At 35.4% G+C, this 15,583-nt stretch overlaps 3 protein-coding genes across 5 annotated transcripts in view; 1 reads left to right on the forward strand and 2 right to left on the reverse strand.

Moving 5' to 3' along the window:
• LOC116021751 (CDP-diacylglycerol--glycerol-3-phosphate 3-phosphatidyltransferase 2-like) overlaps nt 1-830 on the reverse strand; it is a 4,765-nt gene extending 3,935 nt beyond the window's left edge. The window contains exon 1 of the mRNA XM_031262222.1: nt 325-830. Within this exon, the coding sequence (XP_031118082.1) occupies nt 325-778 (454 nt within the window). The 5' untranslated portion in view covers nt 779-830. The remainder of the gene's footprint in view (nt 1-324) is intronic.
• Nucleotides 831-4,442: 3,612 nt separating this feature from the next.
• LOC116022389 (TBC1 domain family member 8B) lies at nt 4,443-12,380 on the forward strand. 2 transcript variants are annotated; one of them, XM_031263100.1, is made up of 19 exons: nt 4,443-4,549; nt 4,785-4,932; nt 5,460-5,529; nt 5,670-6,245; nt 6,343-6,531; nt 6,630-6,743; nt 7,139-7,197; nt 7,622-7,688; nt 7,828-7,879; nt 7,984-8,076; nt 8,281-8,364; nt 8,485-8,897; nt 9,359-9,420; nt 10,071-10,140; nt 10,980-11,060; nt 11,134-11,235; nt 11,410-11,534; nt 11,732-11,822; nt 11,918-12,380. In XM_031263100.1, the coding sequence occupies exons 2-19, from the start codon at nt 4,850-4,852 to the stop codon at nt 12,026-12,028; spliced, it is 2,442 nt and encodes an 813-aa protein (XP_031118960.1). In that variant the 5' UTR covers nt 4,443-4,549; nt 4,785-4,849; the 3' UTR covers nt 12,029-12,380. The 2 variants fall into 2 exon arrangements, with proteins under 2 accessions (XP_031118960.1, XP_031118959.1); XM_031263099.1 differs by lacking the exon at nt 4,443-4,549 and having other exon boundaries at nt 4,634-4,932.
• Nucleotides 12,381-13,452: 1,072 nt separating this feature from the next.
• Nucleotides 13,453-15,583, reverse strand: part of LOC116022771 (probable serine/threonine-protein kinase PBL7) — a 3,837-nt gene continuing 1,706 nt past the window's right edge. For both annotated transcript variants that reach the window (XM_031263636.1, XM_031263637.1), the window contains exons 3-5: nt 15,086-15,275; nt 14,522-14,913; nt 13,453-14,058 (exon numbers count right to left, since the gene is read on the reverse strand). In XM_031263636.1, the coding sequence (XP_031119496.1) occupies nt 13,810-14,058; nt 14,522-14,913; nt 15,086-15,275 (831 nt within the window). In that variant the 3' untranslated portion in view covers nt 13,453-13,809. The remainder of the gene's footprint in view (nt 14,059-14,521; nt 14,914-15,085; nt 15,276-15,583) is intronic.

Below are 15,583 nucleotides of genomic sequence, written 5' to 3' on the forward strand. Positions count from 1 at the left end.
GGGGGGGGGGGGGGGGGGGGGAATTCATCAATTAAAATCCAAGTAAACAATATAAATGAAATCCAGAAGCATCATGATTCAACTTCTAGTCTAGTCTAGTAGAAACAATAAAATAATCCGTAGTACACAAGCCAGGAAAAACATGCAATATTTTAATGCAATAAATCCTGAAAAACATTATGCACAATATATCGAATTGGGAAAAAGGTCAGTCAAGCTAAGCAAAATCAAACAAGCAGAACCAAATGCCATTACAATTTACAAATAAACACGGATGGATTATGGATATAAAGGACAGCTGAAAACATTAACTGCGGAACTTACAGCTTACGAGAAGCGGAACAGCAACTACACGGCCAATGGTCAAGATTGTGGGCAATGTGAGCAATTTAGCAGACTTGTGAGGGCGCTGAGAGGGCTTATCATGGCGGGGATTTATCGGAGATGGCGACGAAGCATTCAACCGCTGGCCATCCTTGTTGTGGGGATCGGAGCCCATGTGAGCGGCGGAGATACTCCTCGCAGTAGCAAGATGAGAAGGATACTTCCGAATGCGAAAACCTAGAACAAAATGATCGCGGAAGATTCGATCGCGCGACAGAGGCGGAATCGTAGTTATCCTCCTCCGCCACCAGGCGCGCGTCGTCGGCACCGCCGGGAACTTAAGCTTGTCGGCGGCGTCGGCGGCGGATGTGAGGGGACGGAGGCGATTGTGAGGCTTGGGAGAGCAGTGAATTGAGGCAGCGACTGCGTTGAGTTTGAGAGATCTTCCGGGCATGGTGGGGAGTCAGGAGGGGTTTGGGTTTGGTAAAATGGTAATGCGCGCTGCGGCTTAGGTTAGCGGAGGAGGGGCTCACGTTAGCAGATACGCCTGTTGGGCTTTTTTTTTTCTTCGCCCAACGAACAAACATGAGAAGAGTTGAAAGACACTCAACGCCAAAAGCTTTTGACTGCGGAGTATTACGATACAATTTGTCACTTTTGTAAAATTCTATCTAATCTAAAATTTAATAAGGCTGTTTCAAAAAAAAAAAATTAATAAGGCTCAATAATGTTAGATCTCAATTATTTAATTTTTGAGTGGGCTTTTGTCATAGCCACGTAGGAAAGAGAGCAATAGTTATATCATTGATCCGGATTATTTTGGAAAGTCGACCCGTATTCAAAATACACAATTTACATACTGAATGTTCACAAATTAAATTACATGTTCCAAAAAATATGTTGATTTTCTAGTATTGGTTGAATGTCAGCAAATTATATTTCTCTGTATAGTTTAAATGAACATATTATTTGTTATAATGATAATAGTATGTTTTGATGGTGCTGGTAGTGATGATGGTGTGGTAATAATGGTGGTGTCGGTGCTGGTATTGTATTAGTGCTTTGGTGGTGGTGGTAATGGTAGTTGTAGTTGTAGTAATAATAATAATCTGAAAACTAACTTAAAAATTAAAATTAAATTAAAAAATATATATATATATAACATATATGAAAAATAAAGAATCCATAAAATTTATTCCTACTAAAAAATTAAAATGACATTTACCCACCAAATTGAACATTTTTCGTTAACCAAAATAAATATAACTTTTCCTTTTGGCTTCATTTTCATTGAGTACCCAGAGAAAAAATCCAAAAGTTTAAGGGTGGTCAAATTTATAATTAGAATTTTACTTTACAAAAATACAAACTTTTTTTTTTTTGTTTACAATAAAAACTTAGGTCCTGTTTGGTAAATGGTTGTTAGCTGATTGTGTTGGCTGTTTTGGTTAGAAAGTATGATTTGTTGATAACATTAGCTGATTGTAGAAAGTTGTTTGATATATTAGTTGTTTGCTCATAGCTGTTTTGTATAATTTCTTTTCTCAAAAAGCTAATTGAAAATGCTGCTTTGAGAGACCTTTGAATTTTAGCAATTTGGAGTTACAAAAAACTTATTAACCAAACAACTAATAGTGGTAAAATAAGCCAAAATTGACTGATAGGCTGATTATTTACCAAACAGGACCTTAACCTTTTGTGTGAAGATGAAAGTTGCCTTTTTATTTCTTTTTTAGCGAAAAGCTAAAAAGGATTAGGAGGGCCTTGCATAATCCAATTTCCCAACTTTATGTCCCTTTTAGTTTTATAGAAAAAGGTACAATTAATCTATCGAATTATTTGAAAAATAGTAATTAAGTTATTGAATTCAAAAGGTTTCAAATTAATATACAGACTTGAGCAGATACTACATTGTAGCAGAGTCAATAGTATTCAAAAAAAATATACAAACTTGAAAAAAAAATTATAATTAACATTTTTAGAATGTTACTTTTTGATTGCTAGTAATTTAGATTGTCACGTGTAATTATGTTTTGAAAAAATGTATAAATAAGTCATCGAATTATTTATAAAACAATAATTAAGTCACTAAACTCAAAAAATCTCTAAATTAATTCAAGAACTTGGAAACAAGTTAACAATTAAAATTTTATGAAATTGCGTACATTATTATTAAACAAAAAATATATTTAAAAAAAAAATCTCTATTTTATACAAATATGATAATTAAAATTTATCACCTTAAAGCATTTCAAAACACTATTTTTCATAACTTGGTGTATATACTTTGAAAAGTAATTTATCATTCATAATTATCTATTTTAAACGTATAAAAAACACTTTTATTTTTAATTATATAGTTAGATATAGAATGTTGCGCCGTTGCGCAATTAAAAAAATGCCCAATGTTAAAAAGAATTTGTATAATTAAATTATTAAAACAAATAAACAAAAACTACTATAATTTCACATAAATTTAATAATTAAATTCTTCATTTATTTTTATATTTAATTTATTTTATTCTAACAAAATATTGGTATAATATATTAAGTAATTGATATCCTCATCAATCATACTAGCATAGTCAACATTCAACAAGTTATCAAGTATATAATTGGGAAAATGTTTTTTTTAGTCATTCAATTGTTCATTGCTAGTTATTTTACTTCCTAACATTTACCATTGCAAATTTGCAATATACTAACCTAACTCTTAAAAAAAGTTACAATTTTAACTCTTGAGAAACAAAACTACTAAAATATATTAAAAAATTTACTTAGTACATGGATATTTTATAATTTTATTATTTGTATTCTTTAAGATTTTTTTGTTTTGGTATTTCAACTGCAAAATATATAATTTAGGACCTTCTTTCTTAAATTTGTTATATTCAATTGTAATACATTGTTCCCGTTTTTCCTATACCAAATTTGTTAATTTAAGACAGTTCGATTTACTATGTAATTGTTGTAACAAATACTTAGTGAAATCCTTTTTGGAGTCTAACAAGAATAATGAAGTCAAAAAATTTCCCGAACAACTAAAAAAATATCTCTATCTATCTTTATATTTTGTTATTATATTATTTATTTTGTGCAACTAACTCTATACTCTACATAAGCTAACACATTAAAATTGTCCTAGTGCAATTAAATCATTTTTCACCTATTAAATTAATGGGTTGAGCATAATTGTTTTAAAGTTGTTGGGTTTTAACTCTCAAAACTTTGGTTTTTTCTCTTTTGCTCTCTTAAAATCGTTTCGTGCAAAAACTCTGTCAACACTTCCATACAATGTCAAAGTGCTCGCATGTTGTGTTAGTTCGCCGAACTATATGTTTGAGTGCTCAAATATTATAGTCGCAATCCATTTTATACTGAGAGATTGATGCTACAATGCTTCTAACACCATTGAGGGATAACATATTAGTTTTAAGAAAAGTGTGTGTTGCACACAACTCATATTTCTTATAATTCTTCTCACTTCTAGTTGGGTTTATTATAAATATTATAAAATCCCTCTTTGTTATATACGAAGTATATACGTAAATTGACTTATTCACCACCAACGATTTCAACACGCTCTTATAAACTCAATAATTTAGGACCATTATATTGTGTGCACATGGAGACTATGATATGACCGGTGAGCTGATTGCGCAACTCATGTTTTACCTTTGCAGTGGCTCTTGGGGCGGGATATGTGGACTTAAGATTAGCGAGGCGAAACTGGGTGACATTAAATAAGTTACGATCGTATATTTGAAAAGAGATAATTTCAATAGTCTTATTACATATAGTTTGAATACAAGAATTATAGTGTGTCCCCCTACTGTCACATGGATTTTAGCTTTTATACAATACAACAATAAGAATTATAAAAATAATAACAACAACCTCTTTAGTTAATCGAGACGCTATCCTCCATAAGTGCAATGACCTTTCACAACTCCTATATTTGAAGACACAGTGCCCTTAATAAAATTATAAATTTTATGAAATTTGATGAGAATAAAATTACAATTACAATTCCATTATATCAAACGTTAATTATGAAAAACAACACGAAAAATAGCAGCGACTTAAATAATAAATATGCATCTTTTCTTGGTCTCCCAGAAATCGCAGGGAATTTTGCCCTAACTTTTCTCCACACTCTCGCTTCAATTAACGCGCTCGAAATCCGTGTGAAGCTATCTTCCTCACATGTCAACCTAGCGTGACGGTAATCTCGCTCTTCCCATGTGGCTCCACCACCCCCACCCCCACCCCCTCCACCACCCCACTCTTCTACTCGCATTTTAGCAGTGGCTTCATACTCTCTGTGAGAGTGACCATAGCAAGAAAAATGCAAGAAATGAATCTATTATTTGCATCTTTTTCTATATTTTTCTCTGTTTGAGTCCAAAATCGGTCGCTCATTTTGAAAAATCCCATGTTTTTCTTTCTCTAAGTTGCAGAAAATATAGGGGGGAGGGGAATTCCATTAAAATCTGGGAATAGTCCGCGAATTTGTTGCCCGATAATGAAGGCGAAAGCGAATTCAGTATCAGCAGGAACGACGGTGGCGCTGCTGAATCCTCCGCGCATCTCTGCCGATCACAAGAGGTAGCTTCTGCTTCTCTATCTCTTTGAACTGCCTCCGCGCATTTTGTTATTCGTCTCCATCGCTTCGGATCCGATGTATTGATTTTACAGAAGCGGGGTTTTCATAGGGTTCTAACGCATCTCAGTAGACGTACTATAATTTGATTCACTAAAGTTCCTAAAATTAATGGTCGAACTGGTGATAAATAGTGGAATGTGGAGTGTCGGCTCAGTGAATTCCGCCGACACGAATTTTCTTGTGATTATTGGTTTTACGATCACTTTTGTTGTCTTCCTGGTTGTCATGATTCTAGTGAGATATTACTATATTAGGATTTTTATGTTTGTTTGAAGTTCAATGTAAATGGTTGCTACTCAATTGCAATGGCTACTACTCAGAACACTGAAGGTAAGGGCGAGAGACAAATAATTATTATGTACAGCAAAACTGAGAGTGAGAGTTGCTGCTTAACATTAATAGGTAACAGCAAAACAAAAATAATTTTTATTTTGTGTTTTGGGTTTCCTTTAATGGTTTATATATACAGGGATGCTTATGGGTTTGCAGTGAGGCCCCAGCATGTACAAAGATATCGTGAATATGCTAATATCTACAAGGTTTCAAACAATCTTTTCCTTTTCTTTTCTATTTTTATGAACATTTTGGGTTTATTTTCTGAGAATGTATGATGAACAAATGGCAAAACTAAATAATGACAGGAGAGATTTTTTTTCTCATTTTTGAACAATGTTGTTAGGAGGAAGAAGAGGAGAGATCTGACAGGTGGACAGACTTTCTGGAACGGCAATCGGATTTTGCTCAGTTGCCCATAAATGGAACATCTTCAGGCAACACTTGTGAAGAGCTGTCTTATGAGCCAATCAAGAAGGAACCAGATTCTGGTTCTCAGAATGGTATTGAAAATCAAATGGAGATAAAAGAGATACCAACATCAACTGAGAAGAAAACCCACCAGATCCAAGTATGGTCTGAAGTTAGATCATCACTTAGAGCCATTGAAGATATGATGAGCGTGCGCGTTAAAAGGGTAAATAAAGTCAAAAGTGAGCAAGACTCTGGAATGGTGGAGCATTCTTCTACCATAGAAGAGGCTAAACCCACGAAAGGAGCTCTTGAAGAGGACTCAGAGGATGAGTTCTATGATTTGGATAGGGCAGAATCTTTGGACAGATCAGACTCAGATTCCGTACAAGATGTTTCTCTGACTGAGAGTATTGCTCAGGCTTCTTTGCCTCAAGAGTCTTTACCTCCTTGGAAAGAAGAACTGGAGTGCCTTGTTCAAGGAGGAGTGCCAATGGCTCTCAGGGGAGAGGTTAGATAGAATGCCTTGTTTAGTTCTCATTACTGTTCTTTCATCATGCATAAGATAATAAGATTCATGAATGGAATCTTTGAATTTGAAATTACAGCTTTGGCAAGCCTTTGTTGGTGCAAAGGCTCGTCGAGTGGAGAAATATTATCAAGATCTGCTTGCTCCAGAAACTAAATCTGTCAATAACATAGAGCTTAAAAGTAAGGAATCATTGGACAATAAAAGTAGTCTGGAGTCAAATGCAGACTCTGTATGTGCTGAGAAATGGAAAGGTCAGATTGAAAAGGTCAGAAAACAATCTACATATCTTAAGCACCTTATGGTTTTCTTCTTACTGCTGCATTGATGCCACTGTGGCCCAATATGATTGCTTTTCACAAGCAGGATTTGCCCCGAACATTTCCTGGACATCCTGCTCTGGATGAGGATGGAAGGAATGCTTTGAGGCGTTTACTCACTGCATATGCTCGCCATAATCCTTCTGTCGGTTACTGCCAGGTATGCCTGCACAGAAATGGTTTTCTGCTAGCCTTCCCTATTTTGTTTGCTCAAGTAGCATTACAGTTTCATACTTCAGTACTGTGAATAGTATTGATCTGCATCATTTGCTTTAGATGTTGTATGAAATTGTATTTCTCCCTTTATGCACTCGAAATGATGCTTTGGAAGATAAGGTATTATGTTTAGATATAGTATAGTTGCAACCAAGAGAGTTGTAGTTTCTCACACTCTGATGTCTGTCTGTTTGGACATCTATAATAGCCTCTATATTGCCTCTCTTCTTCTCTACTAAGTTCAGATGCCAATAATCTGATGAAACATTGAATCCTTAATTCAATCAAACTATATATTTCAGTAGACAAGAGTCTAAAATCTGCCCTTTAAAAATGCAGGCCATGAATTTCTTTGCTGGTCTTTTATTGCTCTTAATGCCAGAGGAAACTGCATTTTGGTGAGTAGCAAGTTTGTTTGGTGCATTTTTCTATTGGACATTTTTGTTTAAATTTCTTGTAAAAAGCTGGTATTTTGCAATAGTGTGCTAGGGCATAAATACAATAACTTTCTCACTTAAACAAAATAACAGGAAATACAGAGCCAGAATATTATTTTCTCAATTAATCTATCCCATGTTTTATCTTTTCATAGAAATTTCTACAACATAAAAAATGTGCGTAGATGGAAGGAGACTGTACAATACACCTACTTAATCAATCAAGTAGAGTGACAAGAAACTTCTGTCTTGCAACTCTGCAAAGCATGGATCAAGTTTCTGTTCTCTGCAATATATATATATATTAAAAATCTGCATCTCGACAATACTTCTGGAGTTTGTTGTGAATTGTGATAGAGTCAATGGAAAAAGAATGAACTTTCAGGACTTTGGTGGGCATTTTGGATGACTATTTTGATGGCTATTACTCAGAAGAGATGATAGAGTCTCAGGTATATGGTCAAGTTGCATACATGCTAGCTTATTAATCTTGACTGAACCCTTTCGCATATCATTCAATGATCAAATGTGTAATTATAAAAATATAAACAGACAACATACATGATTTTTCACACCGCTTTTTACTGTCAGGTTGATCAACTTGTTCTTGAGGAATTGGTGCGGGAAAAGTTCCCAAAATTAGGTGTGTTTTTTGTTGTCCTCGTTTCTATAATCCTCTTCATGTATCTATCTGAATTCTGATTTGATAATGTTTCTTTGTTTATTTCATCTATGCTTTTATTGCAGTTAATCATCTGGATTACCTGGGAGTACAGGTAGCATGGGTCACAAGTCCATGGTTCCTCTCCATATTCATGAATATGCTTCCTTGGGAAAGTGGTCTGCTTCTTTTTCTTGTTATATTTGATATAATAATTTTAATTCGTTTATATATACCTATAGATGTTGGTTGAGGAACCCTCTAAAATAGTCTGCATATTTATATGATTCTTGCATGTGATATAATTTCTCTGATTCTGTTCATTAGCAGTTTGTTTATCTTACTAACAATGCCATCTGTTTTTTTTTTTTTATTGGATTTAGTTCTTAGAGTCTGGGATGTGCTTCTGTTTGAAGGAAATCGTGTAATGTTATTTCGGACGGCGCTGGCTTTGATTGATCTATATGGTAATATTTCTGTTAGTAAGCATTGATTGATTTGAAAATATAATGTTAACTATTTGTCCACTTTATTCAATTCTCCATGTTAATTATTTGTCCACTATTATTCTTTTGAGTCTTATTCAGGACCTGCATTGGTGACAACAAAGGATGCAGGAGATGCCGTCACTCTGCTGCAATCACTTGCTGGGTCTACATTTGATAGTAGTCAACTTGTTTTGACAGCGTGCATGGGCTACCAAAATGTTACTGAATCCAGATTACAAGAATTGAGAATCAAGCATCGGCCATCTGTTAAGGCTGCACTCGAAGAGAGATCTAAAGGTTTAAAAGTTTGGAGGGATTCCCAAGGTCTAGCATCTAAACTATACGGTTTTAATCAAGATCCTTCATCTGTGGCTGGAACCAATAAAACAGATCAAGCATTTAATAGAGACTCCAATGGCAACATGGATCCTTCATCAGCTAATGCAGATGGGCTATATGAGAGCACGAACAAGAACATGGAAACTGATTCTGGTACAGATCTTCAAGAACAGGTTATTTCTAACTTCTATGTTCTTTCTACTTACCATGGTCCTCACTAACTTCTTTACAAGGAATTCCAGTTTTGGTTCCTGTCGTAAACTGCTTCATATAGCCACTTCATAAGAATCTTATTGCACATCTTTCTTTCAATTGTAACACATGATGTGGAAAAACACATATTCATGCAGAATTTTGTCTATCAGAAACTTGGAATTGCATTGAATGGATGGATAGTACTATAATCTTTAGTTAAATTTCTTTAGGAAGTTTTATGCTAAGCAGGCAAGAATGTATAGGATGCAATGCAGTTATTATTGTTATTATTATTATTATTATTAATTTCAGACACACACACACAAAAACACACACGATAAATTTTGAGGGGATAAGCTGTAACTCTGGCTCCTCCCTCTTCTTCTTCTTCTTCTTCTTCTTTAAAATAATTATTTATAAACATTTGAGCTGTGTGCAGGTGGTATGGCTAAAGGTTGAGATGTGCAAATTGCTTGAGGAAAAAAGATCTGCTGAGCTCAGGTAAAGTAATCATAGGGCAGTTTATCTCTTCTGATTTGTGATTCCTGTCGAATGAGGTATATGTGGCTGACTATTTGTGTACACCTTTCCTCTTCCTAATTCCTACGAGTCAGAGTTTATGACTGTGTGATATTCTATTGGTGATCTCGGAGAAATTCAAAGTAACACTAAAAAGGCTTCGAAAATTCCTTCATAAAGATAATTTCCTCTACCCACCACTCTGTTGCTGCTGCTATAAACCCTCTTCTTCTGCTTCATTTATGCCTTATACTGCGGTGATAGGAGATACAAAACCAAAAAGATGGGCAAAAGACTCGGCCTTGTATCTTTTTCAGTTATTCCCCCTAGGCCCTAGCACATCACTGGTAATTAAAGAAAGATTTCACTATATTGGAAACAACATAACTCCCCACCCCTCGGGTTGATGTATAAAAATTAGTGGACACAGGTTGTTCCATTTAAACTTTTTCCTATAAAATTTAAATGTTGCTAATTTCCCACTGCAAATTGTACTCTTCCAGCTTCAAGTGATGCATCTCCCTCCCAGAAAACTTTAAAGATGGCATATTTCTGTGTTTGGTTTGCCTAGTGTGACACACCCAAATTTACTGAGCATGGATGCTTAAATTTGTGTTTATATTTGAGTGCAGAGCTGAGGAATTAGAGACAGCACTAATGGAGATGGTCAAACAGGATAACCGGCGAGAATTGAGCGCAAAGGTACGTTGGATGCTCCTTTATGCATCATCATCTCTTGTTATTTAAGCAGGGTTTGATTACTTATTCTTGCAAATTATGTGTTTTCTGGTGTTAGTGCCTCAGTTTATGGCCTTGCATCCCTCAATCTGAACTTTTAAAAAATGTTCGTGCATGGCCTTGGATGAAGCAATCTATTAACAGTTAGATAATTAAAAGTAGACCACTTGCCACTGCAATTTTGACCTGAGCAGACCCTAAATGCTTTATGGAGTATCTAATTGAAGCTTTTTTACTGAGGTTATAGTAGGTACTCTGGCCAAGAGGGATTGGGAATGGGCTGGTGACTTTGAAAACAGAAACCAGAAAAGAATTTATGGACCATTCAGGGTGTTGATGAACTATGCCCGCTTGAAGTTTCAGACTTTCAGTAGTCTTTTTTTTGGATACATCAGAGGGGAATGGGGATTTAACTTGTGACCTTCTACCTAGAGACAAAGTCTTGTGTCACTAGACTATTATAAGGTCTTTGGCCAATGTACTTGTTACTAGATAAACATAATACTCCTCAAGCTTGAGTACAAAATCGATCAATAGCCATATAAAATAATGCTCGAGTATTGCAGTTTGGTATTAGTGCTTGGAAAATTGAATTCAAGGATAGAGAAATCTGCAACATTACTCCTAGAACTGCTCATAAACTTCTATGTCATACTTTGATTGGAGACAGCTTGTAAACTTTTTGGTTGATGGCCAAGTTTGGTTTGACTTGTTGATAATCTACAATTACTGTTCATACTTTTAATATTATAATTATAATTATTTATTTAGTAAATTTACATGAAATTTTCTTCTGTGGTTAGGTTGAGCAATTAGAGCAAGACATTGCAGAGCTCAGGCAGGCTCTTGCTGATAAACAAGAACAAGAGAATGCCATGCTTCAGGTGACAATTTAACTGATGATTATTCCTTGTATGTACTTCCGTTTTTGGCATCTTCATGATTTTCTTTTTATAGGTTTTGATGCGGGTAGAGCAAGAACAAAGGGTAACTGAAGATGCTCGCATATTTGCTGAACAAGATGCAGCTGCTCAAAGATATGCTACACAAGTGCTTCAGGTTTTATTTCCTTTTCCAAATTGGCAATTACTAGATCGAGTTTCTTTCTGCTGTGGGTGGTTGATAATTTTACTTCCTCTTTTAACTGCATCTTGTTGTGACGCAATCCGAGCATTACTGAGTACAGAAAAATATGTACTGGAATTTAGTGTACTACTACGTTGTATTTTTCAGGAAAAGTATGAAGCTGCTATGGCTTCCCTCTCAGAGATGGAAAGAAGGGTGGTTATGGCTGAATCAATGTTGGAAGCAACCTTGCAGTACCAATCTGGTCAAAACAAAATGCAACCATCCCCACGGTAAGCATTTGTCACCCGTTATTGAGGCATAACAAAATGAGAAAGAGTACATAATATCTAGTTTCTAAAAAGTTATAAAAAGGGGTATAAAATTTCATCATCTGCTTCCAAGAAAATACTGTGTTAGTCCAATTTGATTTGGAGGAATCATAATATCTAGTTTCTAACTTAGAAGGGTGTGTGTTTTCACTTGACAGATCTGCACAGCAAGAATCTAATCAAGATTCCCCACAAGAGATACCAACAAGAAAAATCAGCCTGCTATCTAGATGGCGGGACAGGAATAAGGTCTGTTAATTCATTCTCTTAATTAAGAAAGAGGTATATCATCCATTTGCTTGTACTTCCATCCTCATTGGTTTTAAATAAATCAAACTCAACAGGGGAAGCCTAGCTCAGAGGAGCCTGGTGAAGATAAGCCCGTGAATGAGGTTCAAAGTCCAAGTACAGAACAGCGGGAGACAAATGGCCATCCTGTGGAAGAGAAAGCGTAAGAGGGCCATAAGTTGGTCCTCCGTCAAATGAGATCCTCGAAATTCAAAATTGTTCTAGCAGATTATAACTTTTATTTCTCAGCAGTCTCCCCCTCATTCCCCGCTTATTACAAATCGATTTGTTTGTTCGTTCAATAGTGGTGACAGTAATAGTTGGAGAGAGGATACATATATAATTATAATATATAGCATAGTATAAAATGGACAAATGAATAGGTGGTACTGTTTGGTTACCCAATTAATTGTATAAGCATTGGTTTAATTGTAATTCTTTTTCCCAGAATGTATAATTCTTGTTGGATAGACATGTAGAATGATGAAGTAATAATATTTGGTGTTTACAAACTTGTACAATTGGCATTATCCATCCAAATCCTAAATTGATTTGCACTAATCCAAGTTTTCTGTCGTAATCTTGTTAAATTATCTTAGGGAAAAAAGACATTGAAAAAAATGCCAAAACCTAATATTTGTAATAAGATAAGAGAATGTTTTTTTTTTGGGTGAAGTATAAGATAAGAGAATGTGAGATTACCTGTGGAGGTTATGTTACATTTCTTAGGAAAATTATATAACTTGAACCAAATATGATAATTTTATATTCGCAAACAAATATAGTCTTTGTTATCTTATATAACTTTGAACCAAAACGCTCCCAACTGCAACATTAATTTCATACTAAATATGGAGTATTACAGTAAAACGGGAAAATCTCACACGTCGCTATTCGAATATATGTAATGAGTATAAAATTTGTCTCGGGACTCTAATCGACGAAAAGATTATAATGCAATAAATTAAGAGTTAATACCGTCTGGAACCGTCCAAGTACAATAATTTTGTCACGTTTAGTCTTAAACTTTCAAATTGACCTAGCAATGATTCTTCGACTTTCAAATTGTTACGATCTGTAGTTTAAGCTAGCCACCTATGATCCTTCAACTTTCAAAATTTAATCAAGTCTGAGGGGTCGTTTGGTTTACAATAAACAAAAGAAATGTCTATTTTTAAAAATTTAAACTAAGAAATGATAATTGAAAATGCAAATAATTTAGAGTAAACCATCCTAGGTTGTCCATAACTGATCGGCTAATAAGTTAGAAGTTAATCAAAGTGTAGTTTGAGTGGCATTGTTGAAGAGATGGCCTATACTTGTTGGAAGAGGGGGTGTATATGGTTTCCATTGATCTAATGGGTGGGAGGCTTGAATTGGCAACTCTTGTAGGCTACAGATTTCACAACAATTATGTTGCCATCAAAACACTCAAACCATACCATCAACCAAAATCTTTAGTTTAGTAACAACTCATGACAAATTATCCATTTTTTTCTGGATAAACAAAAAAAAAAAAAAGAATATATTTACTTGTACAAACATGACCTAGCTACCTTCATCATCACTATTCAAATAAATTAAAAAAAAAAAAAAAGTAAGAAATTTACATAATTCATAGCAAAGGTATGAATGAAACAAGAATCCTTAATCTTAATAAAAGGGAGGAAAGCTAAACCAACTTTTTTCTTTCTTTCTTTTCTTTTCTTTTCACTTTTCTTTCTTAAGAGAACAAAAAGAATTTAAAAGTCGAAAATTTAAGCACAGCATAATAATCTATGCACAGAAAATTATAGAGAAGTCATCCTCAAGACCACCAGCAGGACAACTAGAGTTCCTTCCACCTACGCTCATACATAATCCTCAAGCAGTACCTCTGAAAGTACTACAATAATGCTCAAACTAAGTTTGTGTACCTCAAATGTCGCTATCATCGTTGCTCCCTCCTCTATCTTGTGGTGGAAGAGCCGAACCAAGGCTTTTGGACCGGGTGGGTATCGGAGCCATACTTCTGGGAAGCAAGATAATTTAGCGCTGTAACTACATCGGCTATAAGAGGTCGCATGTTGGGTTGCTCGTGGACACACATCGCAGCAACAGCGAGCGCTTGATACATGCCCCTCATAGGGTACTGACCTTGAAGCGTAGGATCAGCCATATGGGAGAACTTCCTTCGGTCTTTGAACAATGGCCGAGCCTGAGAAATTAACCCATTCAGTCATTTAAGAAACTTACATGAAGGTGTGGAGACTCGGGAAAAAAAAAATTGATTGACTAAAAATTACTCCTGTGGTCAAGTGGCATGAAGCGACTCTCTCAAATAGAAGGTCATGAGTTCGAGCCTCAGTGAGGGCGATATTGACTCATTGGGCTTCAGTAGGTTGGAAAAGTATATATGGACAGATACTACATGTAATAGGGTCAATACTCAATAGTACTCAAAAAAAACAAAAAAAAAAAAAAAAAAACTCCATGAAAAAATGCATGGCATGGAGAGAGTCCCGGGGGAAAAGTGTACTGCAGCTGTACTTGATACTAATCAAAGTATCAATTGATCTTCAAATATTCTCTAATAGCCAGTGATTCAATGTAAACGCATTCTGCAATTACAGATTCTAGAAAGGTCAAAATGGATACTGATGGTAAAAATAGTTTCTTACCCATGCAACCAGATTCTGTTCTTCCGCAACTCTTAAAGGGTCAATTGCCTTTCTGCCAGTAATAATCTCTAGAAGAACGACCCCGAAACTGTAAACATCGGACTTCAGTGTAAGCTGCCCAGTCATTGCATATTCTGGAGCGCAATAACCGTAAGTTCCCATTACTCGGGTCGAAACATGGGTGTTATCGCCAATAGGGCCCAATTTGGCCAGCCCAAAATCAGATAACTTGGGGTTGTATTCTTCATCAAGTAAAATATTCGAACATTTCAAATCTCGATATATTACAGGAGGATTCGCTTTATCGTGCAGATACTCCAAGCCCTTTGCAGCACCAGCAGCTATTCTCATTCTTGTATTCCATTCGAGTATCTTTTTGTCAGGCGAAAGATCTGGATCATTTAAAGCACGAAAAACTAATGAGAATAGCTATTATGAGGCTAGGGGCATCAAAGAATTCGAGAACTGAGACTAATTATCTCGTTCGTGAATTTAAAGACATACTCAGTATTAGGGTATAGATAATATCAGCATATGAAATGTTTGACGTTTAATCGTACATACCATGCAGATGGTCCTCCAGTGACCCCAATGGCATGTATTCATAAACCAAAAGTCTTTGGTCTCCATCAGCACAATATCCGATCAAGTTGACTAAATTTGGGTGGTGAAGCAGGCTTAGCATCAATACCTCGACAAGAAATTCCCTGTTTCCTTGTAATCCATCTCGATCCAGTTGCTTGATAGCCACAATCTATCCAAAAAGGGATAGATCCCACAAATAATGTCGTCAGAGTAATAGCCAACATTATGTTTACAGTGCTAAGATACAAAAAAGTCAGGGCTTCTAGCACTTAACGGTCACCAAGAACTCATGAAATATCAGCAGCCACAAAGACATAATAATGGCCATTACAAATTTTGGAGGGCTATATTCATAACTAGTGCATTCATCATATTGCCTTACTTTAAAGAAAATCATTATTCATACTTCCCAAACATCACCAGAAAAACATATAAAGAAAGGAAGGAAAGATAGAGAGGGGGGGGGGGGGGGGGGTT

Source organism: Ipomoea triloba, chromosome 6, assembly GCF_003576645.1.
Source record: "Ipomoea triloba cultivar NCNSP0323 chromosome 6, ASM357664v1".
Classification (NCBI taxonomy): Eukaryota; Viridiplantae; Streptophyta; class Magnoliopsida; order Solanales; family Convolvulaceae; genus Ipomoea; species Ipomoea triloba.